At 38.9% G+C, this 26,234-nt stretch overlaps 3 protein-coding genes and 1 long non-coding RNA gene across 26 annotated transcripts in view; 3 read left to right on the top strand and 1 right to left on the bottom strand.

The window, feature by feature from the left end:
- LOC117600378 (troponin I-like) lies at positions 1-21,354 on the top strand. 19 transcript variants are annotated; one of them, XM_076692671.1, is made up of 14 exons: positions 1-156; positions 2,383-2,426; positions 4,255-4,272; positions 4,650-4,778; positions 4,945-5,068; positions 8,250-8,350; positions 13,796-13,839; positions 13,951-14,092; positions 16,467-16,484; positions 17,200-17,238; positions 18,605-18,851; positions 19,576-19,770; positions 19,977-20,057; positions 20,665-21,354. In XM_076692671.1, exons 2-14 carry the CDS (start codon positions 2,412-2,414, stop codon positions 20,676-20,678), a joined length of 1,167 nt encoding a protein of 388 aa, XP_076548786.1. In that variant the 5' UTR covers positions 1-156; positions 2,383-2,411; the 3' UTR covers positions 20,679-21,354. The 19 variants fall into 19 exon arrangements, 17 of the variants coding, with proteins under 17 accessions (XP_076548786.1, XP_076548787.1, XP_076548788.1 ...); XM_076692672.1 differs by lacking the exon at positions 8,250-8,350 and adding an exon at positions 7,608-7,708; XM_076692673.1 differs by lacking the exon at positions 8,250-8,350 and adding an exon at positions 6,624-6,724.
- LOC143306120 (uncharacterized) lies at positions 19,083-19,553 on the top strand (the record flags this gene model as incomplete). The annotated part of the gene is made up of 1 exon (XM_076692683.1): positions 19,083-19,553. A coding segment is annotated over one exon (363 nt), but the record flags the coding sequence as incomplete, so codon positions are not given.
- An 848-nt stretch (positions 21,355-22,202) lies between the features above and the next one.
- Positions 22,203-26,234, top strand: part of LOC117600380 (CD151 antigen) — a 35,502-nt gene continuing 31,470 nt past the window's right edge. For 2 of the 5 annotated variants that reach the window (XM_034315771.2, XM_034315768.2), the window contains exon 1: positions 22,204-22,553. The gene's annotated coding sequence lies outside the window, so the exon portion shown is untranslated. Of the gene's footprint in view, positions 22,554-22,599; positions 23,047-26,234 lie in introns of those variants that run through there. The other 3 variants (XM_076692681.1, XM_076692682.1, XM_034315770.2) reach the window with 3 other exon arrangements.
- LOC117600382 (uncharacterized) lies at positions 23,234-25,652 on the bottom strand. The gene is made up of 4 exons (XR_004580444.2): positions 25,461-25,652; positions 25,144-25,214; positions 24,710-24,781; positions 23,234-24,246 (listed from the first exon to the last, which is right to left on the bottom strand). It is a non-coding gene; the product is annotated as an uncharacterized LOC117600382 (long non-coding RNA).

The following is a 26,234-nucleotide window of genomic DNA, read 5'->3' as shown; positions in this document are numbered from 1 at the left end:
CGGCTCAATGGCGAGCCGTCATTGGTGGATTTCTAGCCACGTGAACAGCCTACGAACAGAGGCTGACGACGTCGACCACGGATCAACGATGGCACAGTCAGCTGCCTAAGGTCCGGTTGGCCAGTCGTAGCCAGCAAATAGTTCTCTCTCTTCAAGGTAAGCCACTATCTTCGTGATGACCTACTGGAATCGTTCTTCGTGATCCTCTTCAGGATCTGTCATCGACAACCGGCAAGGATTTCGACTCCTCTTCGACACCCGCTTCACTTCTTGGACCGAAGATTTTCTATCTCTTCGTCGTATCCGAGTGTCAAGTGCTTCACACAAGATAGAAACGGGCGTTTTAGTTCAAGGTCACGTGTGTTAGTACATCCAGGAATTGTGACGTTCCAGAAGAGACTGGAACAGGTCCCAGTGCGATTCCGTGTGTGACAGATACCTTGGAAGTGACAGAAAAGCTCGTGCTTCTTCTCGATTTTCCTCGATTTCTGGATCTCATTTCTTCGGAGAACGATGTGCTGGAAATGTCGATACTCTTCGCGAATTCGTTTGAGATATTTGTTTTCTTTCATTTCGTTGTTTCTTTTTTGGCAGTGATCCTCGTGTTACGTTTAGATCGCAACGCGAATACACGCGGTTCTATGTAAACAGCCTTGTACCAGTATTCATTCTAGCTCCTATTCGACAAATATAACTCCCCAGACAAAAGAGATACTCTCGTCTCGAATTACGGGTCTTTTGATTTTCATTCGAACGTTGAACGTAGAGTTTGGAGTCAACGACGAAAAAATTCGAGGGAAATGGTTGTATGTTAAGGAAAAAGTGGATGGAGTAGGTTGAGGGAATTTTCTTTTTTTTCATGTTCCTTCGTGGAGGATCGTTTGCGAGAGCTATCGTAGATCATTCGGGGTAGACTCTGCGTGTTTTCTATTTTTACGGTGCCGGGATCCTCTTTGACATCGGAGACGAGACACACATCGGAGTCGCGGTGGGACGTGTCTTGGAATGGTTCGAGCGAGTGGGAATCTATACTTAGCGAAGGCGATCGGTCCATTACAAATATAAAGCGGTTGCCAGTGATCGTATGAAATTTCTCTCCGCCCGATGATCTTCCAATTTTTCGGTTCTTCGTTCATGATACACAGGGAACGAAGTCAATTATTAGGGGGATCGGTTACCTATTGCTATTTCTCATACTGAGAGGAAACGTTACTTTACAAGAAGTAATTCAATATTTCAAATCATTTCTTTTATGACACTTCAGTTAGATTATAATAATTTTGAGAATGATTTTTTGATAGGGATCAATGTCATCATGAACACCTTACAATTAACATTTCAGTTCTGAGGAAACGCAATTAATACTCTAGTTAGGGTAATTTTGGTATGTTATCGATATTACACAAACAGGTTACACAATTCGTGCACGCTATAAATTTGGAATCTATTTTCAAACGTTGTTTCTGACTCACTGCCGTCGTTTCTACGTCAGTGCGTAAGATGTTCGCCAAGAAAATGAATTACTTCGAACCTTCAAACCTTATACGCGTCCTCGTTTATCATCTTCCGGATCTGTAATGAAGTTTGAATTTTCAATTTTCCATTTAGAAATATTACTTGGATGTGACTTTAAAACTAATCCAAAAAATTTTCAGTAGTCAACACGAATAGGTGACATCCATCTTCAAAGTGGTACCAAGTTGACTGCCACAGTAGTAATAGTCATATGTGTTCAGACATCATGTTTTGATCAATGAATATTATTTTTAATTAAATTATTTTTGTTTTGAAATTCATGAATGAATCGTATAATCCGTGACAACCTGATATAAATAACGGTCAACGAAAATAATCTCCGGCATCTATGAAAATTTTCCAAGGAAATGGTTTCCCTTGACCGTTTCCTTCAAGTCGAATCTCCCTTTCCGCTTTCGACACATCGAATCGAGTCGAGAGGAGACGAGAGATGTACCCGTTTGGGTCGTTGCATCCAAATTTGGATCGTCGACGTAGCGACGTCTCCGGCTCGACGGTTCGAAAAGTGGGGACGATCCGCGGCTATTTTCGAAGACCGGATATTCTATACCGTTGCGTCGCGTCGGTGCGGCGAAATTTACGCGCAGAACAGTAGATTTATCGCGCAGGATCCGCGGCAACGATTGTCGTTGACCGACGAAAAAGAAGAAAAAAATTTATTCGATGACGCAACAGGGGAACCGTCTCCTACTTCATGATTTTATATTTAACCTCCCTGGTGCTATGTTTTGCATTTTATTCGCGTCACCAGAAAGACGATCGTATTTACGTCGATGACATAACGTAATGGTATTGTTATTTTGCCACGGATACGTGAAACGTCCGTTTTTTATGATTTATTTTTAGGTAGACGGGTCTAGCAGCCAGGTACCAAGATGGCGGACGATGAGGTTAGGTGAGTACCGGAACATAGTTCGCATATTAGCCCTTTTGTATATTTTTATGATAAAACATTTTTTGAAATATTTTCAAATAGTTGATTATAATCAAGAGCGCACCTTAACATTTTTTATTTCTTTTTTTTTTTCATGTTCCCTCATGAATACTCGACGTATCTGAATCTTGATTTCATACAATGGCGAACAATGGATCCTCCCGTCTGGTTTGGACCCTGCAGTGAAATTAAAATCTTTGAAAGGTACGCATCGCTTGTGCTCTTTGTGCTTGCGAGATTCCCCCTTAAAGATAGTCTTCCCTTGAAAAGATCGTTTAGCCGAGCAAAAATATAATTAATCCACAAATGAACATCACATCTCCGTTTATGTAATTGGAGATGAACGAGTGATTTTTCCAGGAGATATTTTTTGATTTTTGCATTCGAGCTCGGATTAATTATTTTTTGTATAGAATTAAAGGCTCTATATTGACCGAGCTCTTGGATATTTTTTCCCATAGTAGATAAAAGTGGTTAACAACGAACCACACAGATTGACTACTAGTGTATTATAGTATTTTTTAATGTTTCGTAGTAGTTTTGTGTATTACAATAACGGGGAGAGTATGGAAGATTACTCCTCGTCGTAGTTGTTCCTTTAACACGTAAATGATGTTACTTTATATTGATTTCATTCCTTTCGAATCATATTCCCTTTCATTCGTTTCTTTTATCGATGTTCCTGTCGTCGATTGAAAGGAGAAAAAGAAGCTTGATGGAAAATTTGAAAAGTCGATAAGATATTTCATTTTTACGACACCAGGCGTGTAGATATTTCTCAAAGTATAACGTAACATCTCGTCCACCCCGGAGAGTAAGAGATAGATCCGGAAGTATTACGACCGACAACGTCGGTTGCCTCTATGGGGTTGGACTTTTTCTCTGATTTATCGTCATGCTCTCCTTCTTACTTCAACATTATTTACCCACCACGCGTTATGTTTTTCCACCTTCTCTTCTCCTTTTATCTCACTGACTTTCCAACTTTTCTCCCCTTATCCGAGATTGTTAAAACATTTCGTCGATATTTCTGTGACTCGCATTCTTCAACTTCCCCCTTTACCTTTTCCTCTTTGCATTCAAATCGACACGGAAGATGTTGTTACATTAAAATCCCAATTATTTTGGCTAATTTTTCTTCCGTGTCGTTCGATTTTCCATCCTCCGCCCAAAGTAGAAACGTCTAATCATCTCCATCGTTCCATTCATATTACTAACAAGTAGGACCAATCAATAGTGAAACTTTGTAGCGGTAGAATAAAACTCCAAGCACGAGCAACCACCTAGTAATTGAAAATCTGGGGTAACGTAGACACTATAATCGCATTAAAGACAACATATTGCTGTGTCCTGCGACACTGATATCCTTGTGTATCCGCAGCATGTTATTAACGCTTGTTTCTTCGTTTGCCTATTCAAAGACAATTTGTATAAAGAAAACAACACATGATTGATAAAGATTGCATTGCACTATTTCTGTCACGTTGATTGCCGTATCATTCGTATGAATTTAATAATTAAGTTTTAGCAATCAACGTGTTATTGTCGCAAGTCACGCACTATATTGCTTCATACACGCTTTGCGCTTATTTCAAGAACGGAATACGAAACGAATCGGTTTAGAAAATTCTTGAAACGTTTATGCAAAATATCCAGCTCTGCTATCCGAGAGTTAGATATACGATAAACCTCTTTGCATCGAAATCAAACATTTCGTTCTCCGTTCGCCGCAGAATCGACGAAGAATATTTTCTCACGGACACTTTGTTTCTTTTTCATTGCAGAGGAAACGTCTCGAGGATGTACGTAAGATGAGAGGGGGGAAAAAAGTATCTGCGAGAGTTAAAGTCGAACTAGGAAAAGGATGGGTCACTCGAACGAAACTTTTTCAATAAGTTGTCGAGACTCGTTAATCGAATAGCTTTTGTAACAGTTTTCGTATTAGGGGCTGGTTAGGTGGCGCGTTAAAACTTTCCAAATTATTTCTACTTTCTCTATGGGATTCCCTAACGAGTAAACGGTTTATCATTTCTTTTTATTCTTTTTCCTCTCTTCATTTGAAAAGCAACGAGGACGTTTAAAGTTTCTTTGCGGTTCGCGGGGGAAAATTCCCGGGGGATTTCCTTTCGTAGCATTGTCAGATAAGAAATTTTAAGGGAGTTTCACACGGAAAATGTAGGAAAAGAAGAGGAAACAGGCGGAGACCGACAGAAAGAGGGCGGAGGTCCGCGCCCGCCTTGAAGAGGCTTCCAAAGCCAAGAAGGCGAAGAAGGGTTTCATGACCCCTGACAGGAAGAAGAAGCTTAGGGTAAGTTTACATTCCATTCCTTAATCATTTTTGGTTATATTAATGGGCTTTTAATTAGTATCTCTACCAAGTTTCTTTTCCCTTCTGAAATTAAGTTTAACACCGAAGAAAATAAATTGAAATTCTCTAACTTTTAATAACATTCGAATAATTCTTCTGCCCTTAGCTGTTGTTGCGTAAGAAAGCCGCCGAGGAATTGAAGAAAGAACAAGAGAGAAAAGCCGCAGAGAGGAGACGCATCATCGAGGAACGTTGTGGAAAACCGAAGAACGTCGACGACGCGAGCGAAGGTAAATTAAGATTTTTCGATAATTCTCTTCTAACATTTAATAATATTTAGCTCGCGTTTAGTCGGTTCATCGTCGCGGATTAGATAGTATTAACAAGTCAGGATCGCAGGTCGAACCCTTTCAGGTTCAGAGAAATAATTTTTTTGATTTTAACAGTGACAACATGCAATTTCGACTCGTCGTCGTACATCAGATTTTCGTCCACTTCTTTGCAGACAGTCTGTTCGTGTTTTCTTTCATGGAAATGGAAAAATCTTGACATCGTTATCATTTTGTTACATATAAAGTCATACAAACACTCTCAATTTATCGAGACACATTTTTGAAGAGCAACATAATCACAAAAAAAATATTTAAACAGGGGTATGACTGTACTACACAAACTCTTCTTCGCTTTTTTTTTCCGTTCAATTCTGATGATAAATTCTGTCCGATTTTTTTTTCACCTTGATCCACACAGAGACCGTGAAGCGCGTGCTGCGCGAGTACCACAATAGGATCACAGCATTGGAGGATCAAAAGTTCGACTTCGAATATGTTGTTAAGAAGAAGGACTTCGAGGTACTTTTGAGGCACACAAAAGAGCAAAAATATTGTTGCGAGAACATATTGCGGGGCACGCGTGCATAATGACGAGGCGTTGTAACGATACACATAGTAACGATGCTCAAAATGTTGTCGCACTTGAGTAATGTTACCGCGGCTTGCCCGGTTGCGTCTATTTTTCATCAAATTTTATTATTGTTTTTTTTTTTTTTTTTTCTTAAGTAAACCAAAGGAATAATTAACCAAATATCTGAATAATCTCATTCGGTTTCTTCGCAATCCGGGCAAGTATCGCGAGCTTCGCATTTCGTCTCTTCGTTTTTCTTTCTTTATTTTTATTATTTTCGTTTATTTGTTTATTCAATTTTCTTTTGTACACATAACACGGCTATTCTTTCTACAGCTCTCTATCTTTCTGTCTATTTCTCTTTGTCCACTTTGTCGCATACACTTTTCTGTTCGCACTTACATTTCGTTTTTGTTCTTGTTAGCGCGATCTGTTCAAAACGATTTCAAGTCTTTGCGCTCTTCGTTGCAACGCTATATCGTCGTCTTTTTTTTGGTGAAATTGGTGATCTGACAATCGCGTATTAACTGTTGTGTTCTCACACGTTGTCGCAAAAACGCTATTCCTGTGGTAACGGAGCAATACTTATATTTCTGTTGGAAAAAGATTTTGTTTTTCAGCGTCACAAGTGTATAATCAATCATTTTGCTTTCAATGTTCTCTCATGCCTTTATCTGATGGAGTTTTATTTCTAATTTTATTTTAAATGAATGTCGAAAGATTTGTGAATGTTTATTAGGTGGTATTACTACTCTGTTTAAAAGGTATACTTACGTTTTATTATAAAAAAACTCGAAAATAAGCGATTTTAGCAAACACGAACAACCATTCGAAGATAGGAAATCAGATGATTTCGTAAAATAGATCATCGAATAGAATCGTTCGTGTTGCTTGAAAAAACAAAAGGTAGAATATTTTCAAGGTGACTTGGAATTTTGACAGCTAGCGTGAAGTCCATTCTGACCCAGTATCATAAGAGGATCATCGCTCTCGAGGGGGAAAAGTACGACCTAGAGTACGAAGTCGCCAAAAAGGATTTCGAGGTCGACAAATTTTCGATTCCAAAAAGAACAAATCCAAAAACAAAAATACGACGCTGCAATTAACAAAATTTACAGAGAACTGTCTCTTTCATTCTTTCTTCTTTTACAATTTTTTTTTTTTTGTTTTTCTACCAAGTTTTTCAGTATTTTTGGTTCTAAATCTTTTGGGTTTTCTCTTTCTTCATTAGAACGCAAGGACTGTTGCTAGCTCAGCGCTGAGTAATATTTTTCATTTTTATTTTTATTCTTTCACCAAGTTATTTTGACGTTGAATTAGGCTGAATCGAGGCTGAAATCATCTAATCGCACCAATTCTAACGTAGTTACTCGCAACATCTAAATACTAGTTTTAGATACTCTTCTTAGAAGGAAAATAAATTCGAAATGACATTAAAAAAAAGAAAGATAAAACAGGCACGCGTGAGTTGGTAGAATCGCAGCAAAGTAGATGTGAAGTTAATATCGTAACGCTGATTACTTATATAGATTCTTTCTTAAATAATTTCAAGTAGTACATACCAAACTTCTTTCTCATCTGTGCCTAAAAATACACTAAGACCTCGTTCCGTAGAATTTCCTTCAGTTTTTCCCTTTTTAGAGATTCCATTCTCGTGTCAGGTTCACGTTCACGCAGTTGTTAGCTTCGTGCTTCTTGCTTCTATACACGAGAATCTCATTCTATTCTCCTTTGATTCTTTTCTCCCGAATAACCTCATTAGTATAGTCATTTGTACAGGGTACAGGTAACCATTAAATGGTAAGACATTTTTCTTTTTTTTTAAATGAACAGTCCGTTAAAATTGTAAAGCAAAGGATGACCGAAAGCATCCATCGATTAAATTTCATTGTTGCTCCTCCTTCTGTGAAGCTTTTGTTCTTCTAGCCGAGCTCCAGACGATCTGTTCGGCATATTGGAAAAGACTATACGCGCTCGAGGGCGATAAGTTTGACCTCGAGAGGCAAATTAGGTTGAAAGAATTCGAGGTAAATACGATCGTGTCGTCTGAAGATAACCTAACGAGTCTCCTGCGCACAGATTACTCTTATCTGACCTCCTACGTAATTCATTTCTCATTCTATTTATTTATTTTTTTTTTTCTTTGACGAAAAGTAATATTTTACTTTAATTTTCTGAAAATCCAACCTCGAGTTTTGGCAGAATTCAATTTTTGTTGATCGAAATTTCGAAGGGTGGTAATCCGGAGCATCCCCTTGTACCGTTTAAAAATATGGAGGTCGATAGGAGAATTTCCATCTCGGCAAAAAGGAGATATTTCAGAGCAGGTCACGTTCGTGTCGTCCAACGCGATTAGGCATTCGATTTTCGCGTGATTTTTTCTTATCAATCGAGTAGAACGAGAGACAGAAACTTTCGACCAAAAATTGTTGAATGCCCATTATTGGGGGAACAAAAAAGGGAAAAGGTTTCTTTCTCTCTTTCTCTCGTCTTGCCTCCTGGCTATTTAGTGAAAGCAACGTTTCACGAATTAGAATATATCTGAGAGACACTCCATGTTCTTTGTAGACGATTTGAAGGAGATTTGCCAAATGTATTACGACCGCGTCTACCTTTGTGAGGGTCAGAAGTGGGATTTGGAGCGTGAAGTTCGGAAAAGGGATTATGAGGTACAGGAGATAATCAAAGAAAGCAGCAAAAATAAAAAAATAAAAACATACAACAACGATAAGAAAAAAGACAAACAAAAAGAAACACGAGACGCACAATGCGAGGAGAAAGAGAAGAACCCCCGTCAGTGGCGCGTCTCTTTTGTGCAACCCCCTTTATTTTCACTGACTTTCTCTCTTCGCGTTGTCTCTCGTTCTTCCGTTCCCTTTCTGTATATAATTTTCTTTGAGTTCTTTCTCTCTTTCACGATGTTTCTCTTGGAGAACACGTTCAGTGGCTTTTCAGAAAATCGAACGTAATGATTTCTTTTTAACGAAGACAAACAAACGAACGTAATTTTTTATTAGTTTACTGTGTACTGTATAATCTTGGTCAGTCCTGTCTCGGTGATTTACCCACATCCTTTTTTTTCCAAGAAAAGCAGCAAAATCGTCCATCGAATTTTTTTCTTTTTTCGCGTGGATATGAAGTGCCGCAATCAAACAGAAAAAAAGACGAAAAGAAAAAAATAATTTTTTTGCCCCTCACTTTCCATACGCTCTTTTTTCTCTTTATTATTTTTTTCATTTTTCTTCCTCGACGACTATTGCCGTCGATGGATACACCTGCCTATTTTTTTTTTTTCTAATTTTTCCTGCCTTTTTTCTTCTTGCAAACTATCTCGATCAAACGTATAATTACATCTGTCTGATTTCTATGCATCACTCGATTACTCGTTCTTCTCTAAACAATGAATCTTTCTCTTTATCTTTCTGTCTATCTTTGAACATCTATCTTTCTATCTTTCTCTTTCTCTTTAACCATGTAACGCAGACAGAGGCTTTCTGAGCTTTGTACTAACGATCGCCAAGAAGAATGAAACCCGCGAAAGAAAAAGGAAAAGCTTCTCGCGATTTTCGAATCAGGGCTGGGCAAGTTTATGGAGGAGACGTTTATCGTATCGAATCGATTCATATCGATTCGTAACACTTCCGTTCGCGTCTCAAACATCCGTTTTTGCATCTTTTTTTTTTCTTCTCTCGTCAAACGCGTTCTCGCGGAGAAAAAGAAAATCGTGAAACGAGAAGAAACGCGTTGTCCCAAACGATAGAAACAGGTTTATTATTTTTCACCCTGGAATCTTTCTCTTTTTGTTTCTTGATTTTCACAACTTTTCTTTCTTTCATTTTTTGATTTTTTTTTTTTTCATTAAGAAAAAAGAAAAGAAAATACGTTGTACATACACAAGTTAAAGGGAAGAGAACACATCGTTGAACGGGGTCAAAGAGAACCCTTGAAAAGTCTCACGCCGTGACTTAAACGTGTGCGTGAGAGTAGTGTTTGTGCGTGGGTGTGCGCGCGTGTGTGTGTTCGGTGCAAAATCGTCGACAAAGTTTGATGAATGAATAGTGGGAAGCCGAGAAAAGAAGGGGAAGAAAAAGAAGCAAAAAGAATATCGTATCGACTCCGCCACTTTGTACATTTCACGTATTTCTTCCGTGTTTTATTTTTCCGTTCGTCTTGTATACGGTTTCTATCCGCGACTTTCACGTCTCTCTGTTTTTTCTATTTCTCTATTTTATCTATCTCTCTATCTCTGTCTATCGTATTCTCTCTATCTCTATCTTTCTGTTGCTATCCGTTTATTTACCTCCTTGCTAGCTTGATTTCTGAAACATGTTGCCGAAGCGATTGCTGCTTGATTTTTCTTTTTATTATGAATTTTAACCATTGCGTGCATGGCTTGCTGTACCTACTAACACCGTCAGGCAATTTATTCGTGAAATCTACGATATCGATTTTCAAGTATTTATTGGACTGTTGCAGATGAAATGGACAATTTATTCATGAAACATTCAACACCTATAACTTTGTCAGAAAGAACGCGTTCATCAAAACGTGTTTCAAACTATTCGTGCTTTTTGAAACTATCAATTGTTCGCTTTTTGTCAAACTCTAAGCTACATATCGATGTGGCGTAAGTGTATTGTGCAGAAATTGTCCACTTGATATGCGACAACCTAGTGACAAAAATTTAATAAAATAATTAGTAAATTGAGAGTACTGAGAATCCAGTCAACGTGTTAATTTTCGATGATTCCACGGTAAGAGCTGTTGAAGGGTAATGTCAAACCGGATCGTTGTTTCGTTATGAAACTCTTCATCAAATATTCCGGAGCAATTAATTAAATGCTCGAACGTTATATTTTTGACTAGATAATCGAGACACATCGATCATTTTTCTGAGCAATTTTATCCGGAAATTAACAGCATGGGTCAGTTTATTTTCACGCTGCAGCAAAAGCCAACACGCATCGAAGCTTTTCTATTAACTTCAGGATCAGGTTAATGAACACGAGCCAGTCAAAGGTGGCTCCTTTTAGTTTCTATTTAAATTTCGTCGCGAGAGGGAAGTATGGCACTTCATATTCCCCGCGAGGGAAGAAAACTGCTACGCTTTGCTGTTCGATAAATTCCTTCTTTTATTTTTTTGTTTATCAACGACCGCTCGTCAGAAAGCAAGGAAACGTTGAAAATTTAGAGCGTGAAAATATTGGAAAAACACTGAAACGTTCGAAACATGCCACAGATACAATGTTCAGGTTGAATTTGAAGTAACAAGAACACGAGTATGTAGGTACGTAGAACGAGAAACCCGCCTGTTTAGAACTTTTGCTGTCCCTCTTTTTTTCAACTATCTACCCCCTTGCCCCCTCTTCAACTTTGATTACGTGTTTGAACGGAATTCTCTCGTTTATTATCTCTCTGATACGTTTATATTTCTACCCCTGATACGTGTCGGTTACATTGCAAATCACTGATGAACGTTTCGTCGACAACATTTTATTGACAGTGGTTTTAATTGGAATTATTTGTCGATATATACACGATAGAAATATTCGAACAGCAGCACTGAAATAGATGTACGTTTTATTTTTAGATAGTGAATAATATTTTTTGGTATGCACTTTGGATCAGTTTCAAAACTAATTGAATGGTTAAAGTTACGATGATTAAAAACAGAGTCCAAATACTTTTGTAATGTTACAGTTAAAAATTCAATTTTAATTTTGAAGTGTTGAAATTTTATTTTCTAATTTAATTTCTGGGGATGATTACCGTTATCGACAAGACAATCAAAACCCAACGAGTCATCACGAGTAACAAAAATATTGTCAACGGAACATTCTCAATGATTTCAAAGTAACCGAGTACGTGTAGCTGGTTGTATGTAACCCCCTTTTCCGCCACGCTTTTCTATCTCTATCTTCCACTGTTAACTCTCACGAAGGTGTACCGTCTCGAGACCGGATTGAAAAGATCACGAGACCGAAGTGCCATGCTGTGAAATTCTCCGGGCCCTGCCACAAACCCTCTTCAAACCACCCCCTCAGTGTCTCAGAAAACAGCCCCTTTTTTTTGTACCTTGTGTTTTCGTCAACGCCTCTTTGTAAATTAGCCCCCGAGTGCGTATGTACAAAGAACGAAACGGCACGTTGTGTTTGACCGTCGAACGGCGGATTCAAGTTAAATTATAATTATCTCAGAGATCTATTTTTCATAAAATTGAATAAAAATCTTTTCAGTCTCAGCGATCCGCCGTTCGAGGGTTGATCGTTACACCCTCGTCTAAACCCCTTTGTCTTTTCCCCGTGATAGAGACGTGAAAGTGAAACACGTACACGCGTCTACGGTGTCGATATTCGGAACGATCGGAATTGATTTTGCACCGATTCGCACGCACCACCGACCCTCTGTCAGTGTCCCCTTGTCATGGTGTTCAAATTGGGCCTGTAAATAGCGGAACCATTCTGATGGAATTCTGTTCCTTACCCTATAAGCATTAATTCAAATACTGTTATAAAAATGAGAAAATTTTCATAGTATAATTGTGTAGCTGCAGAATTTTCAGATTCAACAGAGGAACAGAATTCTAAGGGACCAGAAATGGGATTGTAGTGGATTCTTTTTTATTATTTTTTCTTTTTGTTCTTTCTCTTCACCCTCTGTGAACAAAGAGCTGATCGTGACCAGTACTCCGCCCCCTGATTGGCCAGAATGAAATTCACATCCTATCATAGCTAATCCGGTCTTTCATCCCACTTTGTCACATTCTACGTGTAACATGTCTATTTCTATCCTTTCTATCTTTCTCTCTTTCTGTCCCTCTCTCTTTTGGATCGTCATTTTGCCTTTCTCGTCGACGAGAAAGAACAAAGTGGAAGTGGTCTTTCAAAGAGAGGGATGAGAGAGAATCCGACAAGTGGCTTCCGGAGGAAGTTTCACCTGGAGAAGCTATTTAAAGACACTAGAAAATCAATTTGCTTGAAAGACTGTTGGAATAAGCGGCCAACCTTTTTCGAAAGGGTAAAAACCTTTGTGGTAAGATTGTATTGGCACACGATTGAATGGGGAAAAAAGAATTGAACGTATATCGTTCGTTTTTATTATAGACTGTTTATCTTCATCTTAACCCTTTGCCTTATAACAAGAATCTAATTATAAATTTTATATCCATCGATATAATTCAGGATTGCTATGCGTTTATCGAAAAGAAATCGTAAGGCAACGAGTTAAACAGCAGCTACTGAAAATTCATTAAATGAATATTTGAAATAACGATTATGGGTACTTAACGATTGACTACCTTCAACTATAGCTTCACATTTGTAAGTTCAATTTAGCTGGTAGTACATTTTGTTTCTTCGTATATTGTGCATAAATTAGCCTCGTCTATGTAATCCAATGCCTCTATCCAATCTTAAGACCGCCAACATTTTTTATTCCCATCAAGCCGTACCTCCATCACTATTACCTGGCATTGCAGTTAATCAGCAAGCCAATTTACTGTCAATCTCGACTCATCGTGAATGGCCAGCTAACCGAATATCTTCTCTGTATTCAGCAGCAAATCTCTGTGTAACCTTTTCCCGCCTGCTTCTGGCACGCAGGACGCATGCTAATCATTCTCGTTTTCTCTCGTTCGCCAAATTGATCGTTGCTTTATCATTCTGCATTGTTTTACGTGTTTCTTCAGCTTTCGTGTTTTCTTCTGCATTTCTGTTGAATGTTTCATCGTATTTTGTGGCTTCTTTTCGTAATGTAATTTCTGTTTAAATGGGGAAACCTCCCTATCGCGAGCACGAGATTGTCCTATTTTTGAAATACAGAGGAACGATCCCCCTTTGGAAACGATATTTTTTATTTTACCTTGTATTCGAATTGTACGCAGTTAACAAAGTTAAGAAAATCCATGAAAATTAAAAAAGTTGTAAGAAATGACTCCACCGTCTTTTCTAGGTTAAAAGTTTTTTTGTACGGATAGTTAGGGGATGTTTCCAACGGATATTGTTCCTATAGTTTCCTAGTTCTTTCGCGATGAAAATTCTACGGAAGACTCGCATGATATTAGTTAGATTTAACGTGGAAACACGAGACACTAATGCAAACTTCGATCGCTGCAGATCGCGGACTTGAACAGCCAGGTGAACGACCTTCGAGGTAAATTGTAAGTAACCCTTTCGCATTGATTCTTCATTTTACTGAATCATTAAACCTTTGAGTTTGAAGGTTTGAAGGCATTGTTGAAGAAATAATAATATTGTTTTACTGCTATCAGCATGAAACCTACGCTGAAGAAAGTCTCCAAGTACGAGAACAAGTTCGCCAAGCTCCAGAAGAAGGCAGCCGAGTTCAACTTCCGTAACCAGCTTAAACAGGTCAAGAAGAAGGAGTTCACCCTTGAAGAGGAGGACAAGGAGGTAAGGATGATCGTTTTCGATCCCATCGACCGATTCACTAATTTTTTTTTTTCTCTTTGTATACATATATACAGATTTTTCCCCTCCCGTCGATGGTTCGCCCTGTTTTTGATTTTTGGGTTCGACCGTATAATTTTTTATGGAAATACAAAATCCTATTGAAAACCATGAGATTTTTATTCGCTTCGTAATCAAGAAAATTTAGACGGTTTTGTATTTCTGCGTAAAGATTTTTGCAAAATGAATTAGTTTTTCTTCTTGGTTTTTGATCTTCACCATACGACGGGTGGGCATGTATTCACGTTTTTTTTCCAGCCATTAAGAAACACGTTTTTGTGGCTCTGGTTTTCTTTTTTCCGTGTACAAAACCCAATTGGCAGGTTTTTTCCTTGTATCAGTAGTATTTTGGTCGCTCGTTTGGTAACCATCTATGGAGATCGTCACGTCACCTCTACGTGATGCCTTCAATTTTACATATGACACCATGATTTTTTATTTTCTTTTTAGTGTAAATATATAAAAAAAAGCGATCTCCTTAGAGGTACCGTATTTTTTTCGATCCTTTTCTCGTATATGTACGTACAACCCTTACCCCTTAGTAGTAGCGATAGTTGACTAGGCAATTGTGTTGTTCTCCACAGCCCAAGAAGTCCGAGAAGGCAGAGTGGCAGACGAAGAAGTAGATTTAAATAAAACAGAAAACTATAAAGCATACAAAAATTTAAGAGAAAAAGAAAAAAACAAAAATCAAATCAAACGCACGCGTACACAGGCAAAAGAATCGAATAATAATAATCATACCAATCAAAGAGCTCTTCAATACATCACACACAAAATATTTGTAATAATGTACATTGTTACGACGCGGGAGAGAAGCTAATTTGTTCATTTTCATTGTTGACATCGACGTGGTTCCGTATATTAATTTCCCTCGTGTCGTGTTCGGAAATACTCGTTCGCTTTTGATTTTATCCATCGTGAATCGTTTATCTCGCGGTTACAAAGGTGAAAAATTATATACATGCATACATATACAGAGTGATTGTACGAAATATCATTAGGTTGTAAGCCAAGTTTCCTTTTCGACTGGATGTCGATAGAGTTCTCGCGAGTTCTACATCGAGAGGAAAAAAAAAACGAAAGCTGTATCAATAAAAAGTATCGAAAAAAGAAGTGCACGTAAACGGGGGCAAATCATTTTTCTCGACGATCATTTATTAATTTATTTTTCTTCTTTCATTACTTTTGTCTCGCTGTATATGGCGTACATTTTTCTTTTTTATCATTCATTTGTTATTTTGGTACATGGAACGATTTTTGATGATAATTCTTTTGGAAAGAAAATTTTTGCAGCATCGTATAGTCATTTTTGTATCACATTGCTGAACGAGTCGTTATCGAGAATCGTTCTGTTTTGCTTCACTAATTTTTTTCTCTCTTTTCTTTATTTTTTCCTTTTCATCTTAAGCTCGTCGATGGTACTGAAAGTTATTAAACATCGCGTCTAATTTGCTTTCTCTTTTCTTTCTCTTCTAACGCCATTTGACCTCGGTAACTGCGTGATATTAAAGAGATAAAACTTGGTAGAATGAAAAAAAAAGAAATACGTAACGATTAAAAAATAAAAAAAAAAAAGAAGCGAGAAAAAGGTGAGCATGGCTTACAAAGTATATTTAAAACTCACAGACTTTCTTCCTCGTTTCGTACGTAATAGCAGAAGCGCTTTACTCACAAGTGCCTTTTTTCATTCTTTTCTCTCTCTCTCTCTATCTCTCTATTCTATCTCTTTCTCTTTCTTCGCTGCTCTCTTTCTAATCATTCATTCATTGTTTGTTTTTTGCATTCATTACGTTTATCTTCACTGTTTGAACTCGTTAATCGCGCCAAAAAAGAAAACACTTTTCGTTAGGAAATGATACGCAAACACAAACGTACATTGAAACAAGATAAACATTTTTGCAGCTTGCCTTTTACCGCCATCGTTCGGCTGCCATGCTTCCAGGCTGTAAATGTGTAGGATTGTTGTCCCGTCTGAAGTTTTTCTTTTGTCTTTCGATTCGAAATCGAGGATCGATCGTCAGTGCCAAATTAATTTTCAAAAATGGGGGAAAAAGCATGAATGGAAATTCTGAATAGCCGATATTCTATCAACGCGACGATCAATGCACGATTCGATCGAGCCACCATCGTCGAACGTGAATCATGCAATGATCGAAGTTTCCTCGATTGAAAAGAAATTCCAAGGAAACTTCGATGCCCGATGAATCACGATCGACACGTTAATTGTTAAGTTATTAATTAATTATGTATGCTCTAATAATTGTCCATGTCTTATCTGTTGACTAATGATGTTGCTCTTGCATTATGTTCGCAGAACGCGTCAAAAGATAAGGTAAAGCTTTTTAAACGATCAACTCGTAGATCGGCATGCTTCTTTAGGGGAGAGTGTGCGTGTATTAGAAATATAAATAGATCGCAGAGATGGTGTGAAGGATCGAAGCAAAGGATACGATAGGATAGATAGAAAAAGCTTATATTCCTTAACGATCATTCATTTTTCTTCCATCAATTTTTATATTTATTTTGGATAACTTTTTGGCGCTCGAGTTCTGACGTAAGAGAATATTTCGAAAAGACCTTTACTTTTTACTTCTTTTCTTATGGACTCTTCTCTCGCCTCCTTTTCACTAACCATCTGCACGGCTTTCTGGATGACGATCAAGAGAGAAGATCGGTACGAATTCATCGAAAATTTGATCGGGGAATATGAAAATTTGTCAGATTTTTGATAAATCAATGCACACGAAGCGCCGGTCTCTAAGATGAAGATATAAATAATTTGTAATCCTTTCGCTGCTGCATCGACTGGATGTATATCTTTTTTGAAACACCCTGTACACGTTTCTTTTACAGCGAAAGGGTTGATAATTGAATTATTTAGTCCCCGTTGACCCTTTAGAGAAAATTTCCACGTAAAACGTCACCTATATGTTAGCCTGCTTTGCGAAACGTTCCCTTGACGCTAACCCAGACCTGGCGTGTGCAAATTTGATCGAGCGATCTTCACGAACTTCAAGTTTCTCACACGTATTTTCTGAAATTTGCAGAAGAAACCCGATTGGTCGAAGAAGGGCGAGGAAAAGAAGGTAAAGGAAGAAGAGGTGGAGGCATGAAGGAAAACTCAATGTCGATGCTTTCGAGAATGGTCGTCCACTCCATCCACCTGAAATGTCGACGCAACGATTCGAAACTTCCTTCATTATTATTCTATTTTGTTTATTTTTTTTTTCTTCTCATCGTCGATTAATCACTATAGCTCCCGATATGCACGCAAAAATCACATTGTCTATGTTTCGTCCTCGATCTGTCTATACTTTTCTTTTCTGAGAACGAAAAATTCTTAAACATAAGTTCAGAATTTTGTCACTGACCAATTACACTCGTATATGTATATACACACATACACACCTACACATATATATTTTTTTAAAAGGAAACAAAAAAATCCTCTGTACCGTTCTCTGTTTCTCCGATTTGTCGATGTCTTTCTTCTTGTTTTGTTTCTTTTTTTTACTTGTGAATCCTATTGTACGTGTTACGTAATTTTAAAAACGAAGGGAGAAACGACACGTAATGATAGCAAGGAATAAAAAAGAAATCGTTACTCATTTATTGTAAAGAAAAATATTTAACATTGAAGTACATTATACCTATGTGTTCGTTCTTTGTTGTCCACCCTACTCTCTGTCAATCCTTTGTAATATTTTTATGTTTTATGTTTTAAAAACGAAGGCGACGATTTTAAACGATGTTATAAAATGAATTTAATATTCTACTCAATCTAGTTCAATATTTGGTATAAAAATGTCACTTTTTTGTATTGTTTATTGGTTTACATCCTGTATAAAATACAGAATAGTAATATTACTTAATCTTCAACTGGAAGACATGTACGGTAGGTCCATGGTTAATCAAATTTCGCTTAATTACGATTCGCTATAGATTGACGTTTCCACTGTATAGCTATTATAAAATTTGTTCGCTATTTCTCTTCACATTGTTTAAGTTTTGCAATATTGAACAGTGTACCACGCGGTTGCAAATGTAATTTGAAACTACTGAAACGTTTCTGTGCCCAGGGTAACTCTTTGCTTTTTTACAGTATCAGAAATTCAATTTCCTCTTTCTATTTAATTTTCTATAAAAGTAAATCGAAAAAGTACAATAAAGTTTTATTTGCTGACCTATCAGGTACCTGTACTGTTCTGTAGACGTTTGTAAATACTGTCGCGTCAATTTAATTCAGTTACGAAACCTATGAGCATGTCGACGTGTTCACAATTGTCTCATAGCTTAGCAAGACACATACATATGTCTGTTCATATCAAAACGTAGTGTCCTATACCTAGTGGTGTACTAAAATAATCCTAGAACGTAGTGATGTCTTCGTGTGTTTTTATTGTCAGATATTGGCACAAAGTATTATATTACAATCGTTACTTCTGTATGTAGGACGAACCGCCACCTCCACCAGAACCTCCAGCAGAAGCTCCTGCTCCAACTCCTTCTCCACAACCGGAACAACCACCCGCGCCAGCGCCAGCACCAGAACCTGCACCTCCAGCCCCAACACCGTCGCCAGAACCAACGGCAGCAGCACCTCCACCAGCTGAAGGTGCTCCACCAGCAGCTCCAGTAGAGGGTGCTCCACCTGCAGAAGGAGCACCAGCACCTCCAGCCGAGGGCGCACCCCCAGCCGGTCAGTATATTCATTTCAAACAATTGACATTAAAATTTGTTGCATTTTCTAGATTCTTCATCAGTACAATATATTCCATTGTTTAATAATCATCATATGTTTACGTCTTTCATGATAACAACGCGAGCAAGTTGATCATCCAACAAGGAAGAGGTACACCAGCGAGGATAGGACGTTCTTTCATCAAAGTCCGTCCTTTCACCGTAGATTAGAATATCGTTAGTAAAATAAGCTGCATGTACTTGTTCAGAAGGTGCACCAGCAGCTGCACCTGCGGAGGGCGCGGCACCGCCAGCGGAAGGTGCAGCACCACCAGCTGCTCCTGCGGATGGAACAGCGCCTCCCCCAGCGGAAGGCGCTCCTGCCGCACCTCCTGCCGAAGGTGCACCTCCCGCTGAAGGCGCGCCTCCTGCCGCGGGTGCACCTCCTGCTGAAGGTGCACCACCAGCGGAAGGCGCGCCACCAGCGGAAGGAGCTCCACCAGCAGCAGGTGCGCCACCCGCGGAAGGCGCGCCCGCAGCACCACCAGCAGAAGGTGATCTTGTCAGAACACAACAAATTTGTAAAAAAACAAACTTATCATTTTCTAATTAACAATACCATTTTCCATTACAAATCACGTTTCATTTGTAAACGATTAAACTAGTCCACACGACGCTAGATAACACAGAACAGCAGTGTTCGTGATAAGAACTTGGTAAGATACTGATACGAATTTGTAAAGGCGCCCCTGCACCAGCGGAAGGAGCTCCCGCAGCACCTCCAGCCGAAGGAGCTGCACCTCCTGCGGAAGGAACGCCTGCTGCAGCTGCACCTGCACCCGCACCTGCACCAGCACCAGCCGAAGGAGCTCCCCCAACTGAAGCAGCACCCGCTGCACCCCCAGCAGAGGCTGCGCCAGCACCCGCGCCTGCTGAAGGTAATCTTTTCTCCTTTTGTCACATCTAATAATAATTTTTCTTACATTTACAGAACGCATCGTTCATATATCGTAGAAACCAGGCCACCCATCTTTTTATACTTTTTTAGCGACGTGCTCGTGTCGATCATTCACATTTATTTTTGTTTTATGATCGATGAGCGTTCCTTTTTTGATTAATTCCAATTTTTTGACATGATTTCTAGCTAAGGTAGTTATGGTAGTGAGACTCACATTGACCGTCAGGCCCAAGCGCCCGGTAATGGGTTCAAAATTCATCACGTACGGTATGTCCATTTGAAGGTTCACGATTCTAGTGTGGAGGACTAAAAACGCATCGAGTCATCAGTCACGATACGACTGACTAATTGCATCATCGATCATGCACGATACGTGCGATGACATTTAATGCGATCGACGAGGAATACAATCGATACTCGTCATCTTTATAACGATCACGTTTCTACATCTTTACTATGTATCATTAGTCAGACGAGCACTTTAGCTTCTAGCAATTAGTTGAACGTCTACTACCAAGGATGTCGTAACTTTAGTCGAATAGCCACTGATAAAATGATAGTAACTGATGTATGGTAGTTATAGTATACATAGTAACATCGAGTATAGATATCCTCGAACGGACAAGATCCTCTTCGAGAAATAACGATCTGATCTAAAAGGACTAAAAATCTTTTAACTCTCAAATGGCGAGGTTGGGTCTTTGTTGACCGAAATATTCTAAATTTTATATTATTTTATCACATATATGATCTGGCCATTCGAGAGTTAATTTCAACATTGACAGTTCTCTCAGCGAGAGAAGCTAACATAATTGGAATGAAATGAAACTTTTTCCATCTTTCTGATGAATTTTTTTTTTCTTTTTCTTTCCAGCACCGGCATCGTAACTTCGTCGAAGTTGGAACGGACGAAGGGTCACCTTGCCATATGATTTCCACTCGTTAACGTCTGAATTTGCATAAAATCGTACACGGATAATCATAGAGTACGGATACACACGCGTCGAGCCGTATAATTCTCTCGGCTCGATGGTTCACGCGTTGCTTGTCATCGTCTTCATTCATCGTCATTGTCATCGTCGTCATCGTAATCATTGTTTTTCCTCATGTTATGCGTCATGCTTTACCTCGAGGAACGAAGGTAAACACGGAACGAATAAGAAATTTGAAAAGAAAAGCGAAAGATAGAAAAGAGACGTCTGTCGTTCTACGTATTTTTCTTCGTTTCTCCGTGGGGTATTTTACGACACCTTGTCGTTCAAAGTAAATCGAGAATCATCACGGGGTGCCTGACCAATTTCGCTCGTTTTACCTAATTATAGGAAAAACTAATAATAAGCCAGTGTTTACGTTATGAAAAAGAAAAAAAGGATCGAAGAGCCTTGCTTGCGATAAAAAGCGTTCGTCGTACCGTTTCTTTTTCCATCGACCAAAATCGAACGATCGAAACCGGCAAGAAATTCATATTTTTATTGTAAATAATTAACGACCCGTTTTATCGAACACGAATGCAGATATCATGAAAACAATTGGATTTCGTAATAAAATCATTTCTGCGACTATAGATAGGTACTTATCCCCCGATCAATCAATCCTGTCCAGGTTTAACTTTAAGCTTACGAGTATGTATTTCCGGCGGTTGTGTTCGATCACTTCCGCCTGTGACTACTCTTTAATTAATATTCAAAGGTTCGTGGCTCTGATTTTCTATCGGTAAGAGGGCCTTATTTGGAAATGCTTGAAGTTGTCTATCGGAGTGTCATGGGGTTGATAGCAATCATTTGTTTACGTTGCTCACCGTCGTGTCACATGCTTTCGCTAATCCCTTTGTCGCTTTGTTTCCCTCTACAGTATACAGTTAACCCCGGGAACAATAGACGTACCTACCTATATAATGGAATTCACGTAGGTCGGTTTTGTCGTGGACGGTCATCTCCGTCTGGTATTCTGTTCGCCGGTGCAATCGATCTTCCCAGCCATCAAACTGAATTGCCATCATTAAGCTTATGGCAATTTAATGATATCGCAGCGATTGAAAGAACCGGTAGTCATTTCTTTCAATAAGATATTCAGGGACGAACGATCGCGAACAAATAATGATGAGCTGCTTGATTTAAATAAATTGTCTTTTTCTTTATTAAGCTATCTCTGATTATGTGCGCTTGGAAAATTTATTGAGTCGTAAGATTGACAAATGCAAAGTATAAATTTATTACCAATACTAATATCAACATTAATATTATTATCAATTATTAGTGTTATAAAAAAATTTTTAATAATTGAAGGTTGATAATGTAACAGATTGAAAAATCCTTAATAATATATATTATAAATGTAAATATTTTCAATATGCCACTCAACAAGTCAGGCTGCGCGTAATTCGAAACTCGAGGCCGCGCGCGTAGCGGTGAGCCGGCTCAGCCAGTCAGTCGCGCTCCGGCCATCGTATTGGAAGGTGTTCGTCGCGCTCTCGTTTTTCAACCTTCCCGCGGTTACCGTTTACTCGTTTTTGAACGAATGAATTGTTTTCTCTCGTGTTTCGTGACACACTGTGCACGCGAATCAGTGTTCCCTCCTGTGTATGATCGATAAATCGAGTGTTAACCTCGGTCGAAAATCGAGCACGTTGTGCGGAGCAAGTTGCCGCGTTACGCAACGCGCCGTTGCGATTCGCAGCAGGCGGGAAACGATTCCTAACCTCCAGTGCATCCTTTCCGCTTCTTCTATTTTTTCCTGTCACCTGATCGTCTTTAGGATTGCTCGGTGAGTCGATATTTATAATTTGATTTGAAACGCAAAAACCATTAAAAATGACGCCTCTTGTTTTGACATGCGTCATCGATGTCTAGTGTTTTAAATATCACACTAAAATGCGTTTACGAATTTTAACTCACTAATTCTCAGAGATCGATGATATGTACATTTTCTGTTATTGCGCATATAGTCCATTACCAAGGATATACATCCGAACCACGCGATATCGCGTTTTCTATCGTTTCACTTGTATCGCGTGTCGCGTTTGGCCGGATTTTCGCATACGATTCTCGAACACGCGACGAAACACGGATACCCCGTGTATGATTGATTAGAACGGACGAAACTAGTTTGTTAAATCGTCGAATCGCGTCGTGGACTTGTTTTGACAGTGCTAGAAAGAATTCCGCCTGTTCGTTCCGGTCATACCGGTTCCCATCGTGTCAAGCCTACGAAGGAGGCGTAGGACAGGACAACGGTAGAAAGAAGGAGAGAAAGAAAAGTAAATAGAAAAAAAAAGAGAGCAGTAGAGGATGTAAGAGAACGGGTCACTCGACGACAAGAAATCCGATGTGCGACACCATACGTTCTCTTCCTTCTCTCCTCCCTCGAGATGTTCCTTTTATATTGGCCATTGTGCCGGTTAACTCTTCGCCATTTTATTTTCCTTTATGACTGTTCTGTTACGATTTTATATATTTTTTTTTTTTTTTTTGCGAATCTAATCAAAGGAAGCTGCTGATATTGGATAGTTGTATCGTGAAAATTTGAAAATTTCAGAACAATTGGTATCGCAAAACGCATCGAACGATAAGAGAATGAACGGAGCTTTTAGATGAATTGATTCGATACTCGATTGTACCGTGCGATTCGACGTATCGCGTGATGATCTGAATTGATTAAAAACGTCCGTGAAATTGGTAGCGCGATGAATTAGAGATAGGAGTTTGAAAACGTAAAGTTAATTAGGCAATCTTTGCAATTTATTAGCCAATCCGTTTTTAAGATTGAAAATCTTGATAAGAGGGCTTTAGACTTTCTGTCACTTTTGTACAGGCCAAACGGTAAGAGTTATCGAAAAAATTCTTGCGCCATTGTGTTTAGTGTGTCAAAATCTCAAGGTGTGGCCGAAAAAAATTTTTTTCTTTGCCACTTCCGGTCTGTCCGGAAATGGCCGAAGATGGGTTGGTTCTAGAGCGAATCTCGCTCTAGTTCACTTTAGCTTGTTTTTGCAACGTTTATTGGACACTTTGACGATTACGTACTTTTTCGCGCCCTTTTTCTTCTTTTCCCGAAATTTGAAAACTATTGTCATCCATTCGACAGTTCATTTACCGTTTAAGCAAATGAAAAGAATTGAACGGATATGGACATCGTTAAAAGGGTTGTCCCGTAGTACCTTTTGTTGCGGGTTTTGCATAAGCATCGGCACGCTCGGTCTCTTGTTTGCTCAAAGGAAAAACTTGGGACCGTTGCTTCAACCAAGGATTCCTCCTAGGCTCTCGGCTAGTTTGAATTCCAGACGGATAGTTGCGGTTCCGCGACGCGGAGCTAAGTGAATCGCGGACGTGGAGTGGTTCAGTCAAGGTTGAAGTAGTTTACTCGTTGCTAAAAGTACCAACCGGTGCTCCGCGTCGAAAGATTTAACGCGAACCAGTCCTTTTTCTTCCTTTCTACTTTCGTATTCAAGCAAACTTGCTTCCTACACACGAATATTTCCGTTTGAACAAATTTAACAATTAGCATTTTTCTGTTCGACGATAAAATCCTTTATTTATGAGTCGTGCAGATTTTGCAGTCTTCGAGCGACGCTCCTTATCTCTTGTTTTACACGAATAACGCAAACGCATCCTTATCGATTGTTTCAATTTTACCTACTAGGATAATATTTTCGTTCGATACAGCTCGAGCAACAAGGCGAAGCAAACACGGCTATCTCTGTTTTCTTTTCTCATAAAGCAACTTCTGTTTGACTTGACTCAACATCGCGATCACGGAATATCAATAATACAAAACGTTTTCTGCGCGGATAAGGGGATACATGTACAGAGTCGAGTTACAAACGAACAAAGTCACGTACCGGAGGTTTCGAATTTAGAATCAAGAGTGTTCTTCGTTATTGGCGGTTAGCGATAAGGAGTGTCCCGATCGAGTTTTCAGCTTACCCTCGATGGTGCTCCAATTATATCCGAAGCATAGAGGCGGGTGTCTTTCATGCTGAATACTTCTGGTTAATCCTAGAAAGTTTTATGATCGCCATTTCGTACACAGTAGACGATTATTTAAAATGTACAATTCAAATTCCTTGTTATTACGCGTAATGTAATCTAATTGAATAGAATGCAAATGAATTAAAGCGACAAATTTTAATTTATTAAGCAGCGCGATTAGGTATCGTGGTTGTTTTATGTTTGAAAATGAAGTCAAGGCGATAGCACGTTTCATGACACGATCTGAACGAGAAGCAAGGGGGTCCGATGTTACGTATGCATGTATGTTAACGATTTCTACGAGCACACGCGAAACGTTCCCATTCTGGGCGTCGAGTGTTTCGTTATCACCGTTATCGCTTACTATGTGCGTACGCGCCTTTACTTACGCGCCATTCGCCTTTCCATTCTGCACTCGGGAAGCGGTTCATCGTTGAAAGAGGAATAGATAATTCGTTTCCTATAAAAATGATTTAATTAGAGAGCAGATAGTTCGTTTGCAAATGAAAGATAAACGTTTTCCTTTTACGTCAGTTTCTTTTAAAATAAAGAGTATGTACGTGAAAAAAACTAGTACTCGTAACAAAAGGTTTTGACTAGCACGGTAACACGAATGAAAAAAGATAAACCTTCCAAGGGTAGTTTCTCAATGAAAGCATTAAAATTGAAAACGTTTACCCTCGGTCTGAGAAGGTTGAATTTTTACATCGCGTGTTCTCCGTTTGCACAGTGAAATTACAGTTGGTTGCTCCCTGGGAAACTGTTGGAATTTTCCCCCTTTCGAACTGCCATCCGATTTCACGATTTTCCGGGTTATTAGATCGCTCGTTTAACCGTACCATCGGCGGTCGTGTTCGTCATAGGAAGTCAGTCAATCAGTCAGCGAACGATGCATAATTTAACGCTTGCTACGCGAGAAATATCGAGTGGTGATGTAATCTTCGATTGGTCGCGGTTCAACGTAGAAAAAGCGACGATCGTGTATTTATGAAACGATCGTTGGACTTTGCTACGTTCTTTTACACAGCTATACTGTTATCGAAGAATTTAAAAAAAAAATAATTACATCTACTTCGCGACAAATTAACTGTCGTATGACGTGTAAAAGCTTTGCTTATCACTTGGAAAATCTCAAATCTTTGATCCTTATTGCAATTTTACAGTCCCGCTTTAATCACTGAAAAATAATGAAACTCCGTGTCTTTATAAAATCTATTAGGTTGTTAATTAAATTCGCAATCTTTCCGCGTATTGTATTTTAAAATCGACCAAATTCTCTCTCATTTCCATAGCAAGAAATAAATATGCATTCGAATAGATTAATTACACGAGCGTACATTTAAAACACAAAGGGGATCGATAAAAAAGCTCGCTGTCCCGAATAAAATGGTTCTCCGCCATAGCTTCGAAGAGTTACATCAATTTGCCAGAGTAATTCAAGGTATTAAATTGGCGAATATTTTTCAAGTCTATCACGATA

Source organism: Osmia lignaria, chromosome 15 (genome assembly GCF_051020975.1).
Source record: "Osmia lignaria lignaria isolate PbOS001 chromosome 15, iyOsmLign1, whole genome shotgun sequence".
NCBI classification, from domain to species: Eukaryota; Metazoa; Arthropoda; class Insecta; order Hymenoptera; family Megachilidae; genus Osmia; species Osmia lignaria.
Note: the sequence above shows the minus strand (reverse complement) of the source record. Positions and strands in the feature narration are given on the sequence as shown.